Source organism: Chamaea fasciata, unplaced genomic scaffold (genome assembly GCF_029207755.1).
Source record: "Chamaea fasciata isolate MVZ Bird 193981 ecotype frontalis unplaced genomic scaffold, bChaFas1.0.hap1 SCAF_8, whole genome shotgun sequence".
Classification (NCBI taxonomy): Eukaryota; Metazoa; Chordata; class Aves; order Passeriformes; family Sylviidae; genus Chamaea; species Chamaea fasciata.
In genome coordinates, this window is record NW_027094093.1 from 4,077,974 (window position 1) to 4,102,474 (window position 24,501).

A 24,501-nucleotide genomic window follows, 5' to 3' on the forward strand; every position below is an offset into this window, starting at 1 on the left:
CATGAATTCTACAGAGTTTAATTTAACTAAACAATAAAGCAAGATGTGAAGTAAAAAACAGGAACAGAGAGGCAAAATAAGTAGTAGTAGTGTACACAGGTGAAGAAATTACACCAGGAAATACTATGGGTTTGCTAGTGGGACACTTTGCTTGCACTACAACACCCCAAATCTGATGGTGCAGACAACTGAAAGATCTGAACAATGGTGGTGCTACTTCACACCCACCTACAGAGAAATAATTCTGAAAGCAGAAATACCGACACCACTTGTACTTGGAGAAACTTACTGAAGCCGAACAGCCGTGCTCCTTGAAAAAGATTCTCCCTTCACTGAGATCCACTGAAATACTCAGAACTGCACAAATTAAATTACGAAATTAATTGAAGTACAAATGCAAATGAAGGAATCATATGCTGATACAGTTACCAGCAATTTGCAAAGTTTCAGCTGCGAGCTGTATACACAGAGGACAAACATTCTTTGCCTTGTTTTTCTGCTGATGCTCTTACTGAGATTTGTCTTTATATACACATTGTTAAATTTGATCAGTTGCTAAGTAATAAAATAAATTGCATTTTTTTTTTTCCTCTTAGCATCACAGAAAGGTTTTAGAAACATACCTTGCAAAAGCACCACTGTGGCCAGCAGGACCAGGGCAGCGCCCATGCCCTGTGCTGGGCACTACTGAGGCACCTCCCATTGTGTGTCCATTTCTGTAGGAGAAGGGAATACAGGTGACCTCGCCCCTGATAAGTAAGAGCTATGTTAATTACCCAATACAGCCTGGCCCTGATGAGTCACTGCTGTATCCAATAAAGATAAATGTGATAAAAGGGAGTGGGTTTGCTGGTGGGGGGAAATCGTGAAACCAGATCCTGGACAGAGAGAATCCCTGCAGTGAGGTGAGTCTGGGTGTGCAGTCAGAGCCTGTTGTTGGAACCTGCAGTCAGTCTGGCTGGGTAAAAGCCTGCAGTCAGAGGCTGCAAACTGATCCCTGCAGTCAGAGTTGAGCAGGAAATAAGCAGCAGTCAGAGGCTGCAGGGGAAACCTCCAGCAGGAGCTTGGTGCAGGCAGAGTCAGGGAATGGTTGGAGTCAGGATGGCTGAGGGGTAAAGAGGAACAAACCAGGGCCCTTTTCATGCTGTGAGGAACAAGGAGTCTGTGTCTGGGCTCATTTCTGCCCTCTAACAAGGGGGCTGCTGGCACACAGTCCTGGGCCCCTGCATTTGGGAAGGACATTGAGGGGCTGGAGTGTGTCCACGGAAGGATCTGTGGAAACGGTTGGAGCACCAGGAGCAGCTGAGGGGACTCAGAAAAGGGGGCTCAGAGGGAACCTTCTCACTCCCTACAACTTCCTGACAGGAGGGTACAGCCAGGTGGGGGTCAGTTGGGGCCTCCTCCCAAATAACAAGCAGCAGGATGAGAGCAAACAGCCTCTTTCCTGTGTTAGGGAAAATTTATTCACTGAAAGGTACCAGACAAGGGGTGGAATTGCCATCCCAGGAAGTCTTTAAAAGATGATTAGATGTGCAGCTCCCCTGTCCCATGCCATTCCATCACGAGTTATAACAGCCTCAACTGCAAATTCACAGCTGAGCAACTTTGTTCATCCAGAAAGATGATGGAAATGCATCGAGCCAGGCGAGGAATTAGTTTGTAGCTTCAAGTGTCTCTGAACACCGGAATTCCTGACTCCATAGAAGTGAGAGTTGGTGTACATTCATCATACAAGTTACCTGGAAACTGTCACTGATCACTTCGGGAGCTTGTTCAACCTGCCCAAGCCAGCACTGAAACACTGACTGATGGGTCAGTGAATGCTTTTTATTGACTACTACCATTGTACATTCTTCCCGTGACACTGAGCTCTACAGTAACCCTATGGAATATAAAATAGTGTATTTTGTCACTATTTCAATTGATTAAAAGCATGCCTTCATGAAAAATAAAAGAAAAAAAAAAAAAAACAAAAATCTAAAAGAGATAGCTAGAAGGATATTTAGGATAACAAGGTAGAAATCTAAAGATAGGAAATCCCCCCCAGCCAAAAAAAAAAAAATAAATTCCAAATTTCCTACTCCACTGGTTTTTGGACTTGTCATTTGAGGATCCAAAATCAATAGTCCAATAAACACCACAAACCTATGAGACTGAAGTCATCATTCTATGGCCCGAGCATAGGTTTTGTTTTGTAATTTCATAGATGCTTTGCAACTTGCTGAGAGGTTCATGTTCTTATCACGGAAGAAATAAATTCATACAGCTAGTTGAATTTCCATCACAGTATCTGGATGAAGTACTATTAAATCTGAGCTCAAGAGAAAGGTAATGATTATTTTTAAGACACCAGGCCAGTGATCACCTTCACCAAGCAAAGCAGACACATCAGAAATACATCCTGAAATAAATATGGGGGGGAAGAAGCAGATCTTGTATTCAAGCTGCAATTCACCTTTCACACAGGACTCATCATTCTGATATAGGGCACTGGAGCTTTTTGATGCCGAGCAGGTTCCAGTATCCAACTGCAATTACTGATGGCCTTTATGGCTGTCCATCACTGGAGCTGTTTGGAACAGTGAAGCTCGGCACTAGCAAACAGGCTGTGACCCACCGTGGTGCATTTCATGAATCCACACTTCCCAAGGGACCTGCATGACTCCTGCTGACCTCGCAGAGTTTTAGGATTCCAAAGAACTACTGATGCCCACAGAGGCACCTGCAAAAGCAGCATGATTTATATGGAGAACACTGGAGGTACAAGAGACACTGATACTGCATCTGGAGTGGCCTTCATTGATGAGCTTTTGCAAGATTAATTATTCCTCGTTGTTATTCCACGTTGGAAGTTTTGTTTCCAAAACAAGCCGCGGTTTGGTTTCCCCAGTTTCTTTAGTGCTTCTGCTTCCTGCAGTTTTAGGAAATCTATCCTCCCTTCTCTCCCAGACTACAGAGACAACACTTCTCACAGAATCATGGAATGGGTCAGGGTGGAAAGGACCACACGGGCTCCTCTGGCCCCACCTCCCTGCTCAGAGCACGTGGCACAGGATTGTGTCCAGACAGGTCTGGAATATGCCCAATGAGGGAGACTCCACAGCCTCTCTGGACGCTCTGTTCACTGCTTGGTCCCTGCACGGGAACAAAGTTGTGTCTCATGTTCAGCTGAACTCCTGGGCATCAGTTCTCCCATGACATTTTCAACACAGGCACCGAAAACTGCAGTGCTGAGAATGCTGCTGCCCTCCCAAGAGGAAAAGGTACTGAAGGAAAAGCATCAAAGGTTCCGATAATGCCTCCTGCATGTAAAGATTCACTGGGATAAATTATGCTGCTTTATAGCACTGAGTAGAAGTCTGGAGAAAGGACAGCTAACCAAACTGCCCATAGAGTCTAGAAATATGAATTAACTAAAATACCTCAATTTATTGTACAACTATTTTATGCGTCACTGGGAAAATTTAATAACATCTTACAGTAAACCAACAGAAACCAAGACATTTTGAACATTAAACTGTCTGCAACATTCACTCTAGGATCTCGACATTACAATTAAGAAGGAAAATATTCAAGCTTTTGTTTAGCAATTTTGAGGGTGAGAACACAAGCACCACAAAAGGAAGACCCAGTGAGAATTCCATTTCCGTACGCAATATGCCGCAGCAAAGCATCACCGAAGTCCAACACTCCCATTAAAAGCTGAAAGCTATTCCTGCATAACCAAAGACAAAACCGTCACCATGGGAATCACCTGGAATATCTGCAAGGTTTTGAAGCAGGACATCAGACAGTCGAGAGCCACAATTCGCATTTGCAAGAACAAAAAAAAAGACATTTTTCCCTTACTTTGATGTGCTAAGTTAGAAGTTAACAAGACAGCCACTTCAAAGATACCTTATTTCACTGAAGGACCTTCAATTACGCTCTCCACTGGAAAAGGATTCCTCATCCCAGCGTTCTCAAGTTACTGGGTGGCACAACTTGAAAGCCATCTGTGCTCACAAAAACCACAAGAGCCCTTTGTGCAAAAAAAAAACCCCCATGTTGCCCATGGAATATATCCTGTAATACATGTTCTTTCTCCTCTATTTAATGCACTCTCCTGGATCTGTTGGTTTGTGTTAAAAAGAGACCATTCTTTTAATTTTTTTTTTTTTTACTACTGGTGTTGCAGTTTGTTTCATGGTTATTTAAAAGTAGTGGATGGGGCACTTGGGGACAAGGGTTGGTGGGGGCCTTGGCAGTGCTGTGGTGAGGGTTGGAGTGATGATCCTTAAGGCCTTTTGGAAAAGATTTGATGATTTAATTTAAATCTTACAAGATACATTCAATTTTAACCCTACAGACTGAGTAGAGCATAGAAACCATGTGCTACATGTTTTACACCATTTTTTTTTTTTTCTCCTGTGGTTAGGGAAGCCCAGGGAACCTATGGTCCAGTTCTAAGGAGTCACAAGAAAAGTCTGAAAAGTATAGTTTAGGGAAAGGGAAAGCAGAGTTGTAGAACTGCACCCTAAGGCATAAACACAAAGAAGTGACATAAGTCTCATTTTTTAATTTGTAAAGAACACAAAATGGTAAAAGCAGACTCTGAAAGGTCTTTAAAAAAAACCCCCAAAAAACCCCAAAACAGCCCAAATGCCAGGTTTGGCACGGTGAGCTCTGTTACACACTACACCCGTAATCCACATATCTCACAAGTAAACAATCTGGCTAGTCACGTAAAAAACCCCTATTTTTCACCCAAGTGGAAGTTCTGAAATTATTCATTCAGACTGAAATGTAGGTTTTCTGATCGAATTGTTTTTGAGGAAACAGTAAGAGTCTTTTAGTTAGAATCACCGAATAATTAAGGTTGGAAATCAATCAATTAATATCATCAAGCCTCTCCACCAAGCCAGCAACAGCATGGTCATCACTGAACCATGTCCCCAGCTGCCACATCCATGTGTTTTTGACCACTTCCAAGTACAGTGACTCCACCACAGCCCTGGCAGCCCCTTCCAACACTTTACAAACCTTTCCGTGAAAATTCTTTTCCCTAATATCCAATCTAAATCAGCTTGCAGCTTATCTAATTATTATTAACAAAGTTAACAGGATAAAGAAGATTTAAGCAAATCTTAAAATAAAATTACTGAATTTTGATTGAAAAAGGATGTATTATTAATTATTGCTTTGGCCTTTACTCACCCAAGTAAGTAAAGGCAAGAACAGGAGATAATCTGTTCTTCTAAAACAAAAGGGAATTTGTTCTCATCTTTTCAGGATTCTTTTACATTCCAGACTTCCTTAAAAACCCAAGAGACTAAGCCTGATCTTTACAGCAACACATTTTTCCTAGAAGCAATTTCTATATTCTTAGATACTATAATGGGAAAGGTAAAAATGTCCTCTGTGTCTTTTTTTAAAACCTCCCATTTTTCACACGGCACGCATTTCTTTTACACCAAAAAAGTGAGGAAAACTTGTAACGAAGTTCGTATGAAAACCAGCTGCAAAAATAAAACAAATTTCACCTGCTCTGCATTGGGCTATTTTTCATTTCCAGCACTATGTACTAATGCAAGTCTACATGCTGTAATTTAACTAGCAACAAGTTTTACATCAATCTGACAGCCTTATTGGCCTCTGTGGAAAAGGGAAACAAAGAGGGCGTAGCTAATATGATGTATTCAAGCTTTCTGCATCTCTCCCCTGTCTTTTCAAACTTCACGTTGAAAGGACCTCTGGACTTGTAATAAAAGCTAGTTAACTCTTTACAGGTTATCACTCATTGATTGTGTCCATTCAAAAGTCATTTTTAAATGAGGCAAGTTCTCAATCAAATGCTCTGGGTTTTAAAAAACTAACAGAAGAAGCGGGATAACAGGTTCTTCTCCTCACGTAATTTCATTTTGCTCTGTTCCGATAGTAAGAAGTACAAACCTGATAAAAGAAAATGGACAAAGGAACTTTCTGATCGTAGACAAGTTTCTTTGTTTGTTTGCATAAAATGGACAACAGCTGCTTCATTGACTTCTACGGGCAAACTCAGATTTAGTGCTACTGGTTGTTTTCTGCTGGTGGCTAAATAACTTAAAAAAAGGCATTTCAATTGTAGAGAAAAAGAACCTCACCACGGGGTCACTGTAAAGTGCAAGCCTAGAAGTGAAAACCTGTATGAATTCACAGTCTTGGGATTAGCTACCAGGAAAAAAGGTTAGTTGATTCACCACCCCCAGCCAATAGTCTTTAAATAGCAACGGTTTCCCCAGAACCGCTGAAGCAAGGAGTTTTTAATATGAAAAATTACAAAAATAACCATTTTCCATATCCCCAGCAGGTTGTTTCTCTAGCTTTGTCTCTCGGCTCAATCAGCCCAGAAAGTCTTTGGGATGTATTACAACTTTCAGGGACCGGGATGGCACAGACCAGCCAAGGCCAGGTTAAATTCCCAGCCCACCTCTGGAATGATGAGGATTCTCCACAGTTGTTCATCACCAGATACATATTCATGGCCTCAGTTCATTCAGGAGTTACAACATTTATTTTTATTTTACTTCCAAAGAAACAGACCGTATTATTTACGTATGCAAGAGGAGGAAAACTGTGGCTAAAATAATGGCAATCCCAGAAATGAAAACAAAACGCTATTTTCAGGCTAATAGTAATAGATGCTCTGAAATCATGTTCAAAAAAGCTAAGCACAAGTCCTAGCCAGCTAAAGATGAGAGACAAAATACAACCTTAATTCCTTTAACTGAGTGGTGCAGGAAAACAAACTATAAACACAAATATAAGAGCTCTTGTGAATTGTCATAGCTCCATTAATTTTCACTTTCCACCTGGAAATGTTCTTACCCTGATGCTTAGATATGAATATCTGCTTTGTCTGTCTTCTACTGAATTTAAAGTAGCTGTGCTGCTAGTTCAGGCATTAAAGTTAATGTAAATTTACTTATTCTCATTTGATCTGTGAAAAATGAGTGTAAACTTCTATACTACAATGCCAATCTGTTTGGGGCTTGTTTGCTTTTTTAAAAATGTAACTATAACGCAACACTGCAAATTCCTGAGTTCTCCTTTCTTCTTACAAATAGAAGAGGCACCACCTGAATTAAATATTCTGCTGGAAAACCCTGATGTCTCTAACAACACAGGGAATATATAGCTTTCAATCTGTGGGTTATGGAGGATAATTAAGCAAAAATGGTGAGCCTTCAAGTTCATCATTAAGAAACCTCAGACTATTTACTAAGGCAAATTATGCTGGACAAAGAAAGTAAGATGATCCACATTCATTTGATTATTAAGACCTTGTTATTTAGAAGAAATGCGAAGCAGCCACACAGCCTGTAACAGATTGATGAAAAACATAACAAGCTGAGTGTTACTGCTTTAAAAAAAACCTGTGAGAGTAAAAAATGATCCCACCTCTCTACCCTCATGGAGGAAAATAAAATACATCATCCTCCCTCTTCACCACAGTGCCTGCAGTGTGCAAATGAAAACACGCCACCAGTGCAGGTGTCCAAAGAATACAGAAGTCATATTTGAAAAATTAAAACTCATCGCTGATCACAACCAAGTGTATTCTTTCAATTTAGTCTTAATAAAATATTGCCACGCATAAGGGCTGAACCTATTGGCAAGCCAGTGGTGCCGCTGCTCTGCTCAAGGAGCCACAGAACCTCTATCCTGTTGTGACTGCTGCCAGGAGTGGGTGTCCAGGGGAGAATGGGAACTGTGACCCCCCCAGCTGGCAGGCACTGGCAGCTCAGAGACCTCCTGAGCTGGATACGTGTCCTGGGAACTCCAGAAACCTCTGTTCCATGAGCTTTGTCTGATCTCCTGCTGAGCCTCTGCAAACAGCCACAATACAAGAACGACCAGCTTTTTATGTTTGCTTTCAACATGCCTCTTGTTTAATTTCATCCCTTCTAGTTCTGTTAGAAGAGACAGCAAGAAAGAACCAAACCAATCCTTCCCCCTCCAAAATCACCAACAAAACCAAAGCAATCAACCAAAAACAACAACAAAAAATCTAATCAAAACAAAAACACCACTGAAAAAGCCCCCGACCCTTCGTCACTCCTCCTCTTTACCACCATAAAATGTTGAGCTGATGTTGTCGCACAGCCCCTTACCACAGTCTCAAAAACATTGTTCTGATGAGTAATAGCCAGCTCAGAGCTCCGAGTTGCTATCTTAAGTCCTGAAGTATTGAGGAAATATTAAGGAAGATATTACGCAACACAATTAGTAATTAAGCTGCTTTGGCTCCAGTTTTTGAGTCAATATGAGCTGATCTTGGTGACTCAGTACGATTCCTTTCGTCCATTTATTCCATACTCCCAAACCACATAATCTCCGAGAAGACATTTAGATTTGAGACAGATCTGTTAAATCCCACACAAGGAAGGACACTTGTGTGAGAACTATATGGACACAAATAAAAGTAATTACTTTATTACAACTCTATTATGCTTGTATTAGGAAGGGTGGTGAGGCCCTGGCTCAGGTTTCCAGAGAAGCTGTGGCTGCCCCCGGATCCCGGGAAGTGTCCAAGGATGGGGCTTGGAGGAACCCGGGGTAGTGGAAGGTGTCCCTATCCAGAGGGTGGGACTGGATGGGCTTGTCTGATTACCTATACATCATAACCAGTATTGGCTTTCTTGTTCTGAAGTGACCTTGCCAGCTTCCCAAAGCCATCAGCACAGTCTGCACGAGCAGGGTTTGCAACTGCTTCCCATTCACAGATCTCTGTGCAATTCAATTGCAGCAGGTGTATTTTATTTCTAGTATATTATCATCTTCATTTAAACAATTACGCCTAAAACCCATTAAAGTGTATTTGAAAAGAGAAAAGAAAACCTATGAGGTACTACTGATAATGGTTTAAATATCTACAGTGCCTTAATAGCATTAAAAATCCCAATAAAAGAAGACAGTAAAAAACTAAGTTCTTGGCCTTATCTTATTAAAGAGATTAGACAAATGCTGCACAGATGGAAACCTAAAGAGATATTTATGCAAGGATATGTGAAAAAGTCTCAGAGCCACAAGATTAAGAAATTAAATTTGAAGGGAGAGAGTAGGGGTGTTTGAGAAAGCATGAAAGCATAAAGAAAAAAATACCGGGAACCGAACAGTTAGAAAAACTTCCTAGAGAACTAGAGGAAATTAAGGTAGACTCCCAGCTATGTAAGAGGGGCCTCAACAGCTTTATACATGAAAAGAGCATGAAACCACTCACTGATAACTTGAAGCAAACAAAAATTCTACTCCAGTGAGCCCAAGGGAGTCAGATAAAGATGATCCCATCAGGAGTGGAGCAGCCTGTTAGTGGTGATGGCAAGGAAGGCAATTAAATAATCAAAGTGTAACTTGGAAAACGCAGGATGTGCACAGCTGAAGGTAGTGAGAGCTAGAAAGAATCTAAATGGAAGGCAGGAAAAAAATGACACCGGGAAAAACCACTGTAGATGATGGCAGAGATAACGGTGACACTACAGTTGGAGCAGAAGAATTCATAACTGAACGTGTCCAGATAACAAACATCACTGACTGCGGATGGTAATATGCTGAAGGTGGGATAAGAAGTGAGAGTTTTCCAGGGGAGATACAGAGCTCTGCTTTGCCTTTGTTATCACAAGCTGTCAGGCCAGAAGTGCTGGAGATGCGAGATGAAATACACGCCTGAACAGGGGCAAACAAAGCCCGGGCTGACGAACGGATTTGCAACTCTCATCTGCATAAAAATAGCACCTGACCATGTCTGAGGAGAGGAGGGCACCCAGTGATCTGGTTCACAGAGAGAAGACAGTCAAAAGCAACACAGCATTGCTACAAACTACAGGAGGGAGCATGGAAAGTATCCACAAAAATGATGATGCAAGGAGCTGGGACAGTAACTGCAGAGATAGGGGACTGCGAAATAACAAGGGAATACAAACTGTGAGAGAAGGGTGAAGGACTCATCAGCATTTCCTAGGAGAAGCACGTGGCAAAGGCTGAAATTTTTGATCAAAAAATCGTATTTTTGGCTTGCTGAAGCAGTTTTCTCTTGCTAAAAACACAAGGAAACCAGACAGTGGTGCACTTCAGAGTACATTTGAGGAACACAATGTATTTTTAGACCATATCAATATGCAGGGGAAGTCCAAAAAAGGAGGAGAAATGTGGACTAAGAGTAAGTCACAGTGAGAAAAGAAAGTCACTGGACAGCATGAGGAGATGGATCTGTGCAGAGCGCGACTAAACCTTTAAGAAAACTCGCAGCAGTAGCTGTTCCTGAGAAGAGACAGGAGAAAGAAATCTCCTCCAGTGAGCTGTAAAAGAAAATAGATGCAGAGGGAGACCCTGGCACTCAGCTGAGTTTGGCAGGCTGATGGAAACACATAAAGCATAAATGAAGTACTTGACTGTGAAGGAAGAATAACAAAAATTGAAACGAAGGGATTAGGGAGTCTGTATGTTAGGAATACAAACTCACCTGTATAAGGGAAACAGCTGGAACAACAGTGCCAGTCAGGAGTCTGGGGGGAGAAGGGTTACACGGCAGGAGGAAAGGAGGAGAAACCAGAATTAACAGTATTAAATACAGCAGCATTAAAGGTACTGGGCAAGGTGAGGTAGAAGGAACTATGAGGCACCCTGAAATTAAAAAAAGATTAGTGAGTCACTAAAAGATACTCTATACATTATAAATTAGGGAAAGGAGTAATTCTGAAAAGATGTGAATCATGAAGAGAAATAAAAGACTCAGTGCAAGCAGGTGAAACCACAAAAGAACCTGCTGCACGTAAAAAAAAAATCCAAATTATAATGTGAAATGAGGAAGGTTGGAGCAAAGGGCTAAGTAGTCAAGGAACCAAGATGAGAGACTAAGGACCACTGAAGCCAAAAACTGGGTGGGTCCTCAGATGATGTCCCAGGTGCCCTCTGGAGGTTTACATCAGGTTCTGTACATCAGATAATAGGTGAGGGAACCAAAGAACAGCCCCAAGTCAGAGTGGCTCTCACTTCACCAGCCTACAAGAGGCAAGATGATCAATGTTACTCACTGAAGAGTCTTATTTGGGAATATTGAAGAACTCGTGTGTTAGTCATGGCATGGCTGTTGAAATTAGGGAAGCTGTGCAGTTTACATGAGGCCACGTCCAGTTCTCTGTCTCCAAACTCACCATCCCGTTGTTCAGTTGTTTATCCTCCTGTTCAAATCGTGTGTCCTGTCCTGGACTGCAAAACGAGCTTTCTTCCTTCTTCAGAGTGAAACGTCCTGTTTGTCTCAAACACATCCTGCTGGGAATAATGAACCTGGAACTGACAGGCGTTTTCCAGTTCCAGAATGGCTTGGGTTGGAAGGGACCTTAAAGCCCATCCTATGCTGCCCCCTGCCATGGGCAGGGACACCTTCCACTATCCCAGGTTTCTCCAACTTCTGTCCAGACTGGCCTTGGACACTTCCAGGGATCCAGGGGCAGCCACAGCTTCTCTGTGCAACCTCTGCCAGGGCCTGCCCACCCTCACAGCCAGGAGTTCCTTCCCAATATCCCACCTAACCCTGCCCTCTGCACACTGGAAGCTGTTGCCCCTTATCCTAACACTACAGTCCCTGCAGTGAATGTATTTCCTCATTACCAAAGCAAGATTTATTACAATAGCACTTCAAGTCTTAGGAAAAAAAAAAAAAATGCAGCATTGCAAATCTGAAAGCCCTAAGCTCAAGATCCTTCAGCCATTCCCTTGAATGTCTTTTGTGACTTACTAGTACAAATTCCCAGACCATATCGGGCCACACCACATCCTCACTGAGTTACCTACAAATTTTCTTGAGGAATAGCCCCATAAAAATCAATAGTTCCTATGAAGTAAAGATGCTACTCAGCCTGAAAAGGAGCCAAATAGTATTGCAGTACCTGAATTAGGGTCCTACTGCAATCCCCTCGCACCAATGGGATACCAAACAAATTTTAAGAACAAACATGGTTTTAAATACCTGACTGCTTGTAATTCCAATCTGAAACCCATCAGGTTAGTGACAGCTCTTCTGTAGCAATTCAAGGAAAATTTTCTATTACTGGTTCTAAAACGAATCCAAATTCACATTGGTACTGAAAGATAACTTCTCTATCACACTTAGCTTACTTGGTAACAGACAATCTCTCTTACCATTATCTTTTTAATTTTTTTTTTTTTTAATTAGCCTCTTGGAAGACTTGCTGTAAGATGATACACTATTTTTATCTGCTCCAAGAATAAAATCTAAAAAAAATTTCCTGGATTTTTCCCTCATTTCACTAAATGGATAAAGATCATCCCTGAATTTCACAAATAGCAGCATTTAAAAGGAGTGATGAATAGCTTGATGCATAAAAAATTAATCAAAAAATAGAAGCTGTAGATTTACACTGGTGCAAATGAACCTCATCAGTTGCTCCCAGAATTGTTGTTTAAATCACTTAGCTATAGAGCAAGACCATAGTAATCTACATGAACAAGTAGGAGAATAATTGAGGTCTTGGTGGCTGTTTAAACTTTATTTACAGCTGTTCTGCATGACTAGAGTAGTACAAAACAACTGGTGCATGCCAGCTAATCTGCCTCATTCATTCCTCCTGTATTTTGACCGCTGTAATTAGTTTCACAACATTTGTGCTTGAACATAACTCTACAGTCAATGTGAAACAGAATGCTCCGTCGAGTCAATGAAGTCATCTGGAATCTGAGCCCTTGTTACAGCATCCTGCTGGTGAGCAGTGGGAGGAGAGGGGACATTTCCTCTGTGCAATCTTATGTGTCATTACAACACGCAAGGATTAGTGAGGGACAGGGACACAAAGATCAGCAGCTCCTGGGGGTTTCTTCCAACTTCTAAATGTTTCACTTCCTTCAAGTCAAGCCTGCTTTTCCTCCAGGATCCTGGTTTTATACACTACCTGTGGTCTGCTTGCTTTAAAATAAAGCCTGTTGTGAATCTACCAGACATTCTGGTTTTCTTCCTTTTTATTACAACATGGTACTTTATATTTAAAATCAGTGAAGTGCTGCCTGCCTTCTGTTCACCAGCAGGGTTTTTCCCCTGAGACTACTATTAAACTCACTCAGTAAAGCAGTTGGCTCCAAAAAACATATGGGAACAGGGCACTGAGCATTATCTTTCTCCCTCTCTCTCTCTTTGAAGTCCACTAGAGCCATCAGCACTATTTACTCCTGTTTGCTCTGCTCTGGAGCCAGGCTGGGACAGCTGGGGGTGTCCAGCCTGGAGAAGAGAAGCCTCTGGGGAAAACTTAGAGCCCCTAAAGGGGCTTCAGGAGAGCGACTTTGGGCAAGGGATGGAGTGACAGGACAACGGGAATGGCTTCCCACTGCCAGAGGGCAGGGTTAGATGGGATATTGGGAAGCAATTCCTCCCTGTGAGGGTGGGCAGGCCCTGGCACAGGGTGCCCAGAGAAGCTGTGACTGCCCCTGGATTCCTGGAAATGTCCAAGGCCAAGGTGGACAGGGCTTGGAACAACCTGGGATAGTGGAAGGTGTCCCTGCCCATGGCAGGTCCCTCTAAGGTCCTTTCCATTACTTTACCACTGTTTTCTGCTCAGTATCAACTGCCCTGCAAAGACCTTCTCATGTCACTGCAGTACCAGAGCAAGAAAGGACACGATTGCTACACTTAACTACGCCGAGGCTGTCTTCTTATTCCTGTAAGGGCAAAAGTCTTACCTGGATATTGTTTTCTCACAGATTCAGTTCCCCTTTTATAGGTGGCAAAGAAATTCCCACCACATTTAAACTCTTTGAGGTAAAAAAATGGAAATGCATCACTATGAAAAAGGAATCCTTTCATAATGCTTTGGGTATTAAGTGATCAAACAGATTGGAATTACTTCCATCTCTTACAAAATATCGTACAGACAACCGATGCTTCCCCTCCCCTGTTCAAATGCATACCACAGCTCTGTAAGGAAATACAGGGAAATCAGAGGGAAGCTGCAAAATTAAATAAACCAAATGTTATAACTGAAATTACATACTACAAATTAACTTTGTTGGAAGTTATCACACACCTAGTAAAAAAAAAAACTTCCAGTTTTAATTTCAATGATTTGGAAATTGTTTTGTTAAAATACCAACGCTCCATTTAACAATAAATTACTAACTTATTTGGGAGATTTCTTCAAAGCAGGCTTTATTATTGATTAATGGAAAGTTCTGCACACAACTGATGCGATAATACAGTCCTGAGACTCGGCTACTGGCAAACTGCTGCGTGAAGACAAACACTGCATCCTAATGGCTTCAAAAGGAAGGAGTATTCTTCTAAAAGTGATCACGGAATCAGGGCCTACAACACTACCACTTGTTTTCAGTGAAATAGCACAACATTTCTCACAGCTGCATGATATACAATGGCATTCTGTATTTATATTTTACTAAAGTTGTATGTTAATTCATCTTTCATTGGGAATTTTTTCCTTTCTTTTCCCCCCCTCTACCCTCCTTTTTTTAAAACTCGTGGCTTTATTCTTCACATATTCTAAGCAGCTCTGCAGTCAAAGTTTTATAATTATTACCAAACAGTTACTAGAGATGTCTTCTGGTTTAAGTACAGCATAAAGCCAGGCAATTTCAGATGCTATCTTATAGCAAACAGTATGAAAAAACAAGGCTTTTAAATACACACTGGTATATATAAATGGAAATTGTGGGAGTTAGTGACCTGCACGAGCAGCACACTCTGTATCAGAGATGCAAATGCATCTCTGCACCTGTGCAACAGCTCTGCTAACTCTGGGAGGTTCTCAATAGCAACTCCAGAGCAGAAATTAAACCCCAAAGATATTTCGAGGCATCTATGGACACATTTGGCAGATGGGCAGTGGCAGCACCCACAGATCTGGCAGCATCAGCTTTTCCCACACCACCACCTCCTGTCTCCCGCACCAAACGAGGATTACAAAAACCCTCTATGGGGAACTTGACTCACACTCATCCAGAAGTCTGTGGGGTATTTCACATGCTCCTCTTGCACTAAGCAGTGCAGGGAGCAGAGTGAGCGCAGCCTGGCCGCAGCCCAGCTTAGTCCTGACCACTTGAAACACCAAGTGCAATTTGTTTTGGTGCCTGCTGGAAAAGAAGCGATTTCTCATCTTCTTTTGTTCCAGAGACCTTTACAGCAGGCCAGTAATTTTTTCCAACTTTAGTTTAATTGTAACTGGAGCTAAAGGTAATTGGGAACCTAATCCGCAGGCTTTAATAAAACTGGGGTCTTTAAGGCTGTGCTGCTGCTAAAGCACTACCTACCAATTTAAAAAACAAGTTCCACACGGAGGTGATAAATCAGAATTTTGTGGGCTAGACTATCACTTGACAGCTGCAAAGATTTCACTTTCAAAATACAGTCATTTAGGTGTAACACCAACATATGTTTCCTGGTAACTAAGCAAGAGTTATGAGGAGATGAGTCAAAAATGCTGCACAATTAAATAACTCACCTCCCTAACAGAAGAAGACAGGGAGGTGGAAAGAGAAAAGCCCATTATTAATAGTTCTTGTAGGTGCATTGGAATAGCAAGCAGAAATTGCTGAGCCATTTTAAGTCTGCAAATGAAAAGAAATTAAATAAAAACTCATCATTACTCTCAGGTTATTTTGCCGACTCTCCTGTAGGTTGCTGAAGACCAGCAATAAACCACTGCCAAAGCATCTCGGCAAAGTTTAAAGTCTAAACTGTAATAGCCGTGCTGAATATTAATGTGGACACATTTAACTAAAGATGCCTTTTTTCCCCTCCCTTCACTTTTAGCCCGCTGAGATCTCCAGGTTCTGGCAGCCACTACTGATGTATCCCATTAATTGTTCAGATCATGACATATTGCAATAATAATAATTCTCTGTCCTCCCCCAATATCCCTGCTGCTGTTTCAGTGATCTCTTAGGAAAGTTCTTATGAAAAATGCATTAACCTTCTCTTCTCTCTTTTCTAATTGTTTTTAAAAACGTGAAGTGGTTGAATTTTTAGCGTACACACAACAGAAAATATTATCTAGACGTCAAGGTGAAACTACACTTTCCAGAGAAGAATAATAGAGAGACATGGCACAAGACTGGAACAGATGAGTCTGTTCTCTCTGGTATCCTGAGCTCCCTTTAAGCTGCTGCTTCCACTGGCGTATGAGGAACTTTCCAGCAAAGAAACTGCAGCTTATTGGCACTTTTGACATTTCTTGCCCGTCTTCTCCAGCCTGGAATTGCTGGCCACTGTGCACATGGAGAACGTCCATGGTGACTCTTTTGTGTTGGGAAAATCAGCGTGGAGTCACCAACAGGGCTTTTACTGCCTCATAAAAACAAAAAAAGGAAAAACAGCCCAGAGAGTTATCATGGCTTTGATGTGGAACATTGTTACATCTTTAATCACTCGAGACTTAATCCAGTTAGGTGGGGAAAACTTTCAAGGATAGAGGCTGACAGGTTCTCCAGACATTCTGCCCTTGTGCTTGGCTGCCCTAGAGGGTGCAAAAGGTCTCTCCTTATAACCAGCCTTCGACCTCCAAACAGAGATGTCCTCATGGCCTGCACTATGGAATCCTTTAACATAAAAACATAGGAATGTTTTTTTCCCCACTTCACAAGCCAAAATACCCTTTATTGGCCGGGACCTCAAGACTCAGGTTCCAGTTACTTCCATACAGATTTCAAAGGGGAAAAAATCATGGTCAAGAGCAGAATATAACAGGAAATTGCTAAGTCTGTTTTACATTAACACCACAATACAGTTCCTGCACTGTAGCTAGTCAATTCTCTCAGCTAAATTACTTCATCTTATTTACTAATCATCTGGAGTAGGATTCAGGATTTTATGATGATGGCAAAATGGAGATACAAGTGTGTCATTAACTCTGCCTCCATTTCCACATGCTTTTGATGAAGCGTGCTCGACCATGGAGGGGAAAAAATGAACTTGGCAACAGCCTTGATTAAAAAAAACCCCTAAGCATTAAATTACTAAATGACTAAAAAAAGAAAAAAGGTGGATTTTAAACTAAACACTTTCAAGCTTCATAATGTTATCCTTTCATGGATATGTTATTTCCTATACTTCATGGGAAAGTTTGAACATTTTACATTAAACACACGTAGTGCAGACAACAACTGAGAAAGAAGCCCAAAAGGGAAAAGGATGGTACTGCCTGTCTGAGTTGGAAAAGTTAAGGCTGTGGTGACATGCATTCCTCTAGGATGACCCCCTCCCAGAATGTCTCACTGCTCCCTGTAAGCACCATCCCCACTGAGCACAATCTCTGCTCAGTGCTTTTAATTTCCCTGTGATACATCTCCACAATCCCACCTTTGTATCGCTCCCGATTCTAAATGTGTCAGGCTTTCACTCACTTTGAAAAAATATGAAGAAAATAAGTTAAGAACGTCGATACAAATTTATGGAGGTGGCACTGCAATGTCAAGTCAAGAATATGGTATCAAGATGAAATACAACAGTGTCAGGATAACTGTACCAAGCTGACAGCACAAAGTCAAAATGGAGCAATGTCGCTGCAGATCTACTGAAACAATGTTCATCTGTCAAAACAAAATCATGTCACTAAACATTAAAGAATAGCTTAAATAAACTGAAACGTGTAACTACTTGTTCAGATTAGCAAATTCCACCCACACTATCTTCCCAGCAGGGAGAAAGCACAAGTGTTTGGCAGATGTGGGCAAGTAAATACTGTGATGGGATGTAATAGTACAAACTCAGTGAGACTGGGAGCCGAAAAGCACGATAGGGCAAGGCAGCTTCCAAGTGAGGATCAACAACCAGAGGTCAAAGAGGTTAAAGGGATCACCAAGGAACACCCTCAGCAGGAGCAGGGACTATTCATACAGGAGCAAGTTCAGCCATCAACTCATTTTCAGCTCTTCACTCTCATAAAACTGAGGCAAAGGAAAGGCTGGGAGGATCAGGCTTGTTGAGCCCGGAAAAGATTTGGGATGACCTAACTGTGGCCTTCCAGGACCTGAAAGGAGCCTTCAAGAAAGATGAGGAGAGACATTGGACAGGGGCCTGGAGTCAGAGGACAAGGGGGAATGGCTTCAAACTGACAGAGGGCAGGGTTAGATGAAACATTAGGAAGAAATTTTTCCCTGTGAGGATGCTGAGGCCCTGGCACAGGGTACCCAGAGAAACTGTGGCTGTCCCTGGATCCCTGGAAGTGTCCAAGGCCAAGGTGGAGAGGGCTTGGAACAACCTGGGATAGTGGAAGGTGTCCCTGCCCAGGGCAGGCGGTGGAACGGGATGGGCTTTAAGGTCCCCTCCAACCCAAGCCAATCCATGGCTACACACTTCCATGTCTATATACATATCCCGACCTGTTACAGCTCAGTCCCAAACACGCCGTATCTTTCCTTCTTTTCCTGAACACCATTACTGCTCATCTTCACTCACTATGAAGTGGACGCTGTGTAGCCCCCAACAAAATGTCTTAAGAAAGCACTCAGAGCCACAGATTTGCACGAAACCTTTTCCTGGGAATAAGGTCATCACTAAACAAAATGTCAATCACTATTTTAAATCTGTGTCTTGAACTCAGGACTGCTAATTTTAAACTGCACACAGCTAAACATGCAGTTGTTTCTGAGAATTAATAAATTATTTGGTGCTGCACGAGCAGATACAAAAAAAAACAACCCAACAAAACAAACACTTTCAAAGTAGTTTTCCTAATGCTAACATCTGGATCCATCAACACATCTTCACATCTTCAGAAGTGGAGATGAAATTATCGACAATAGGAGCGTATGTGCAGAAACAAATGCATTAATCAAATTCTTTGAAAGGAATGATTTTGTGTCTGGGTGTCTCGGTTTCTAGTGAATTAGAAAAGAAAATAATGCAAACGTGAAAAATGCATTCTCTCTGCCCTCCCATAGCTTCAGTATGGAAGGGAAATAGTATAGTGGAAAACTGTAAATAAAATAATCATACTTGAGGAAAAGATTTCTCATTACTAAGGGGAGAAAAATAGATAAACAAAATATCACACATCATTAAAGAATGCCTAACATTGGTGCTTACGCCAATCTTCAGGAAACCATGGATATTTATCCATGTATGTTTCTAGCCAGGAAGAGTTTGTACTGCAACTCATTCTCTTTCATTTATCACTTTCCTGAAATAACTTCCTGGCAAACTAGATTTTTATTTTCTATTAAAAACCCCTAAAATACATAGAGAGGAAAATAACCCAAATCAGGAGAACAAAGAGTCCATCAGCTTTTCCCTGAGGCAGCCCCACGCACAGAAGTCACTGACTGCCACATTCCACCAGACGCTGGCTGGCGTGTTAAACCTAGGAACACTTCAGTGAAGGCCGCACACCCACAAGCTGTGAGCTGAACGTGTGTTGTGTAGTTTTGCTGCAGAGCTGTCTCGGGTTCAATATGGAACCAAAAGCGTGTATTCTATTTGCCATCTGTTGAAACTGGTTAGGGAGGTGTTTTTTCCTTTATCTCTTGTATGACCCATTCCTCATAACTCTGGGGGGGAGGGGGCGGGTGCCTTCTGTTATCTCTTATCTGGGGCGGTGTTCTTATCTCTTCCACAACCCATCCTCCCTCCAGGGGGATTATCTGCTGTTAATGAGACCTCGAGCCTCACTGCATGGCTGATACACTTACATCATCCCATGGGGAGATGCTCCACCCAGGGGGAGGAGCCAAGCATTCCCACCTGGATAAAATCTGAGATTCAGAACAGCAGGACAGCCTGTTTGCACTGGATTCCCAGGGGAAGACCGGACTCATCTCAGCCCCACTGGACCCTTCTACGGGATCATCTCTGCTCCAACACAACCACATCTGTCACTCCAGGAGAACATAACCGGACTGCTACCAACACCCTGACCAACAGGGAGTCAAGCCATGTTCTGACTCTCAGTGTTTATAGGATTTTTTTGTTGGCTTGTTTTGTTTCGGTATTTTTACTACTACATTTCTATTTTTTAATATTCTAGTAAAGAACTGTTCTTCCTATTCCCATACCTTTGCCTGAATGCCCCTTAATTGCAAAATTATAATAATTTGGAGGGAGTTTGCATTCTCCATTCCAAGGGAAGCTCCAGCTTTCCCTGGCAGACACCTGTGTTTCCAAACCAAGACAAGCACACCAGTTCACCTAGCATAACCCTTACCCCCTGTACACGCCCCTGTTTTCAGACTGCAGGTGTTGAGGACTCACACAAACACCTGCACTACTCAGCTGTCTCCAGTAGACATGTTATTGATTTTTTTCTGGCAAGTGTTTAACTGGATCCTCAACCTGAGACACGAACACACAGTAGAAATTGCATTTATACCTCACACAACCTTTCAGAGTAGTGAATGGTAATTTAGGAGCATGTGTTAGGTGAATAAAGCTGAAGTCTGCTGTGCCATTTCTGAGGCAGGACAAACCACGATACTCCAAAGCACTAGAGATCAGCACTCAGTCTAGTTCCTTTCCTCAAAACTTCAGAGATTTGAAGTGGAAGTAAAGTCTGATTTGGATTCTCTCTTTGGAGGGGTTGTTTTTGCAAGCAGCATTGGTATGAATCACTCCACGTTCCTTTAACAAGGCAGCATTATTCTTTCCTCCCTCCATCCAAAAGGATTAAGTTAATAGAAAATTCATTAGCATATTCTAACAGGGAAGAGTTAAAACCTCCTGGTCAGGTAAGAAAAGGTTAAAAAATGGAATATTTTGCAGGCACAAATCCATACATCCTCTGTCAACTGAATTATGAGCACAGAAGCAAACAAGAAGGATCTTCTGAGGCTGACTGTTCCTTTGAATATTTTGGTGATGTTTGGAAACATCACAGGGGATAATTTATTATGTGAATTATTTCAGCCAATAATTGACCAAACTGCTACACATCACCAAAGACAAGGAAACTTATTTTATAAAATACGGGGATTTTTCTTCTTCCTTTGTAACCCTCTCTTTTCAAGTAACTATATTCAGCTCCCACCCAACTTGCTATCTGATTTTGAGAGGAACAGGAACCAGCAGGAGAGCCTGTTAAACAGAGATGGGGATTTCACCACAAAAGCACAGAAAACTTTCCTGATACGGAAACAGGAACAATGCACACACACAAACACGTGCTGTTGAGACCCAGAAACCCTGTTTTTACATGCCCCTTCTCATAGAGGGGATAGCAAAGCCACAAGCTTGGTTCCAAATACATTCCCTTGCTTTGGCTGAAGTCAGGGTTATTATCCAGCCCGTCCCTTGCACAAATCCAAACCTAGCTCCCAGGGCATGCCATGTCCTAAGCCTGCTCACTGTGCTGGATCTCCAGATTCCAGGGAAGTCTTCATTACAATCCTCACTTTGAGCAGAGGATGACTGGAGTTCAGTGACTCTGTAACACACAGGACCAGAAGCTTCCCCCAGTTGGTATCAATCCTCAAACCCTGAAATCTTTCCTGAGAGGAAAGTGCAGTTCTCCCCACCATGGCCTGCATCTTCCAGGGCTGGATTTTGGTGCACAGCATTCCTGGTAGCTATTATAAAGAATGGTAACAATAAGTTTTCAGAACCATTGGCTCCCAAAGCTAAAACTGCCCATAAATTTTAGTGCTGCACCAGATGCTAATACATACATTCACTTTATCTAAACCATTACTTATGGAATACTTTAGCTGGAAAGGTTTCCCTGTGTTTGCCAGTTCAAGGATACAGCATGTCAGACTAACCAAGCAGCTCTGATTCATGCTGACCCTTTGCAGTTTGGCTTGATATGACACCATGAAACAGCTATTTAATACCTTCAAGATGCATATTACTTAAATATTTCCCATGTGGAGCACGCACAGAAAGAAAGACTACTATTTAGACTCAGTATTTGTAATTATGTTCTGCTTAAAGATGAATTAAAACTAGCTCAAGCTGCCATGTCTGGCTTTTTATTTCTCGATGTCAGCTGTGGATGGCTCAGTTATACCAGGTAGCCCAGTTTGCAATGGGTTGTGGAAACAAATCCTCATCCTCAGGTTCTGAAAAGACACAAAAGACTTTGTGCAGAGAGAAGGAAGAGGCAGCAGCAAGATGAACATCGTGTGCATAATAAGCAATCCCCCCAGTGCTACCAACACAGCTACTGAGAGGAATTATGATGAGCTCTTCCACACATGCCAAGAGCTAAGCACTGAAAGAAAAGAAAATGCCTCTCCTTCAAAAAGGAATGCTCACATTTGCTGAGGAAAAAAAAATGTTTTCATTTTATCCCAGCATCTCCAAGTCTAAACACACCACGGAAGCAAGATCAGTTCAGCGAAGTGCTGATGGAAGACAGGAAAAACCCTACACGGATTTTCAATTGTTTCTCCCTACCTTGCCCACGCAGTTCCACAGTGCCCTGACTACCTGCTGAATCACTCTGGAGTCAGTCTGCACTTCCACAGCAGCTCAGCTAGCTTTTACTCCACAGTCAATTCCATAAACTCGGATTCCTTCTCAGAAAGATTTAGTCTAAAATCCTAAAATACTGACATCCTTCATGGATCATAATCTCACTTTATTCTTGAACTCCAAACTGCATGTTAATGGTGTCACCACACAAATCATAACTACCACAACTCCACTTGAGAAACAGGGAAGAGCGTTGAATTTAAATTCCTGCATTGCAAATCATTCAAACAGTTTAACTCCAGATCCAACAGTGGTAGGCTCCTTTTTCCAGTGTTAAAGAAAAAGGTATGATTATGAAATTTAAAGAGAATTTTTCTAAGATAATGGCCACTCTAACATTTATAATGGTTTGTACTATAAGTATTTGTTCATATGAACACCTCCATTGACCCAAGTCAAACTGCCGCTTCCCAAATTCATTTACCAATGTGCCCAGCCCAAATTCACAACATTTAGCTGATTTTGAACGTAGACATTTGTACACAGTCTCCCTCTCAAGGCAGATGCGCTGTTGAAACAAGCATGAGCTTCTGGATTACCACGTGTGCCTCACAAAAATGGACTGGCAAAGAAGGAGGAAAGGAGCCTCCAGGGAGAGCCTCAGCTGTGTCAAGACCTGCCCCAGTGATGGGAAGTGCTGGAAGGACTCCCAGGCCATGGAGATGGGCAGTGGGGTGGCACCGAGGGGAGAGGAAAGAAAGTGTGCTGTTGCCAATTGATAAACCAACTGCAAATTCAGTACTTCGCACGGAGGCAGACAGCTAAGCGAATAGATCACCACCAAAACTACAGTATTCATAGTGTATACTGAAAAAATGCTGCCACCCACTCCCAAAGTGTCACTGGGCTTCATCTGCCTCACTGCAGTGCTTTGGGTTGGAAGGGACCTTAAACACCATCCCGTTCCACCCCCTGCCATGGGCAGGGACACCTTCCATGGTTGCTCCAAGCCCTGTCCAAGCTGGCCTTGGACATCAAGCATTATTTATTAATTTAATTTAAATCCTGGGATTTCCCCTGAACAATTAATACTGGGGCAATAGAGGACTGGTCAGTCACAAGGTCTCCTGCATAGTTCACAAACAAGTCAACGATATCTTTAGGGAGGTTTATATCACAATAATAATGCTAAATAGCCCATACGAAAAAATAACTGACTTCAGCTATTGATAACATGGTGTTAAAAGGGCTTAAAACACAGCAGGTTTTTTCACTTGTACTTGATACAAGAGAAACAATAAAATTACTCTGCTCTTAATAAAGAACATCTGCACATTTTGTTATCATGACTGATAGGAGCCTTTCGTTTAAAATGTTACTGCTTCTCCTCTCATTAAGATCAAGTTCAGACTCTGCAGAACCGCCAGCTCTGTAAAATGCTTTACGCAAGGGAGGAAACAAAACATGAGAGGCCAACTGTTCATAATATAATGTCTTCACATTGTGCTTTAGCTGTCTGCAATAATTAGAAGAGCTTTGATATGTATCTCACGTTTGGGTGACTTGCTTTCAGTTCTGCAGCGGTATGAACAACTACATAGATATGAAAAGTGCAAGTCAGTTATGATCATTTAAAAATGCGTTAACTGCTGGAAAAAATGTAGCCTGTGGCTTATTTCTCACATGAAGTGTTGGGGTGTTGATGTTTAAAATTACAGCCTGAAGTTATCAGAAGTCCAGCTGAAACCATTTTCTTGAGTGGGAGATTTATCCTGGACTATGTAGAAATGATTCTGGAGTAAGTAACAGTGACCCTAGTCTAATGCACAGTTTAAAAACGGCAATGCAATACATCAAGTTACCATCACTTCAACCACATCATCTGTGTTTAAATGCCTTCTTCAGTAAACCATAGAAGGGTTCCTGAGAAATGCCCCAACTCCCCGCAACCAGGCTGGGGTTACCCTCTGCTGGGTGTGCCAGAAGAGTGGAAGTTGGAATCCTTACCAGGTTGGGTTGCAGCGCTCACCTGAGCCCAAGCACTACTTATGAGATGTCAGATATCCAGGAGCACTGGCAGGAAGCCATGCACTCCATTATCTGCCATGTCTGGTTATCAC

At 42.0% G+C, this 24,501-nt stretch overlaps 1 protein-coding gene across 1 annotated transcript in view; it reads right to left on the reverse strand.

Annotated features, from left to right (window-relative positions):
• The window catches only part of SPAG16 (sperm associated antigen 16), a 289,974-nt gene that overhangs the window by 222,778 nt on the left and 42,695 nt on the right, over positions 1–24,501 (reverse strand). Inside the window, exon 2 of the mRNA XM_066189439.1 lies at positions 624–749. Within this exon, the coding sequence (XP_066045536.1) occupies positions 624–703 (80 nt within the window). The 5' untranslated portion in view covers positions 704–749. The remainder of the gene's footprint in view (positions 1–623; positions 750–24,501) is intronic.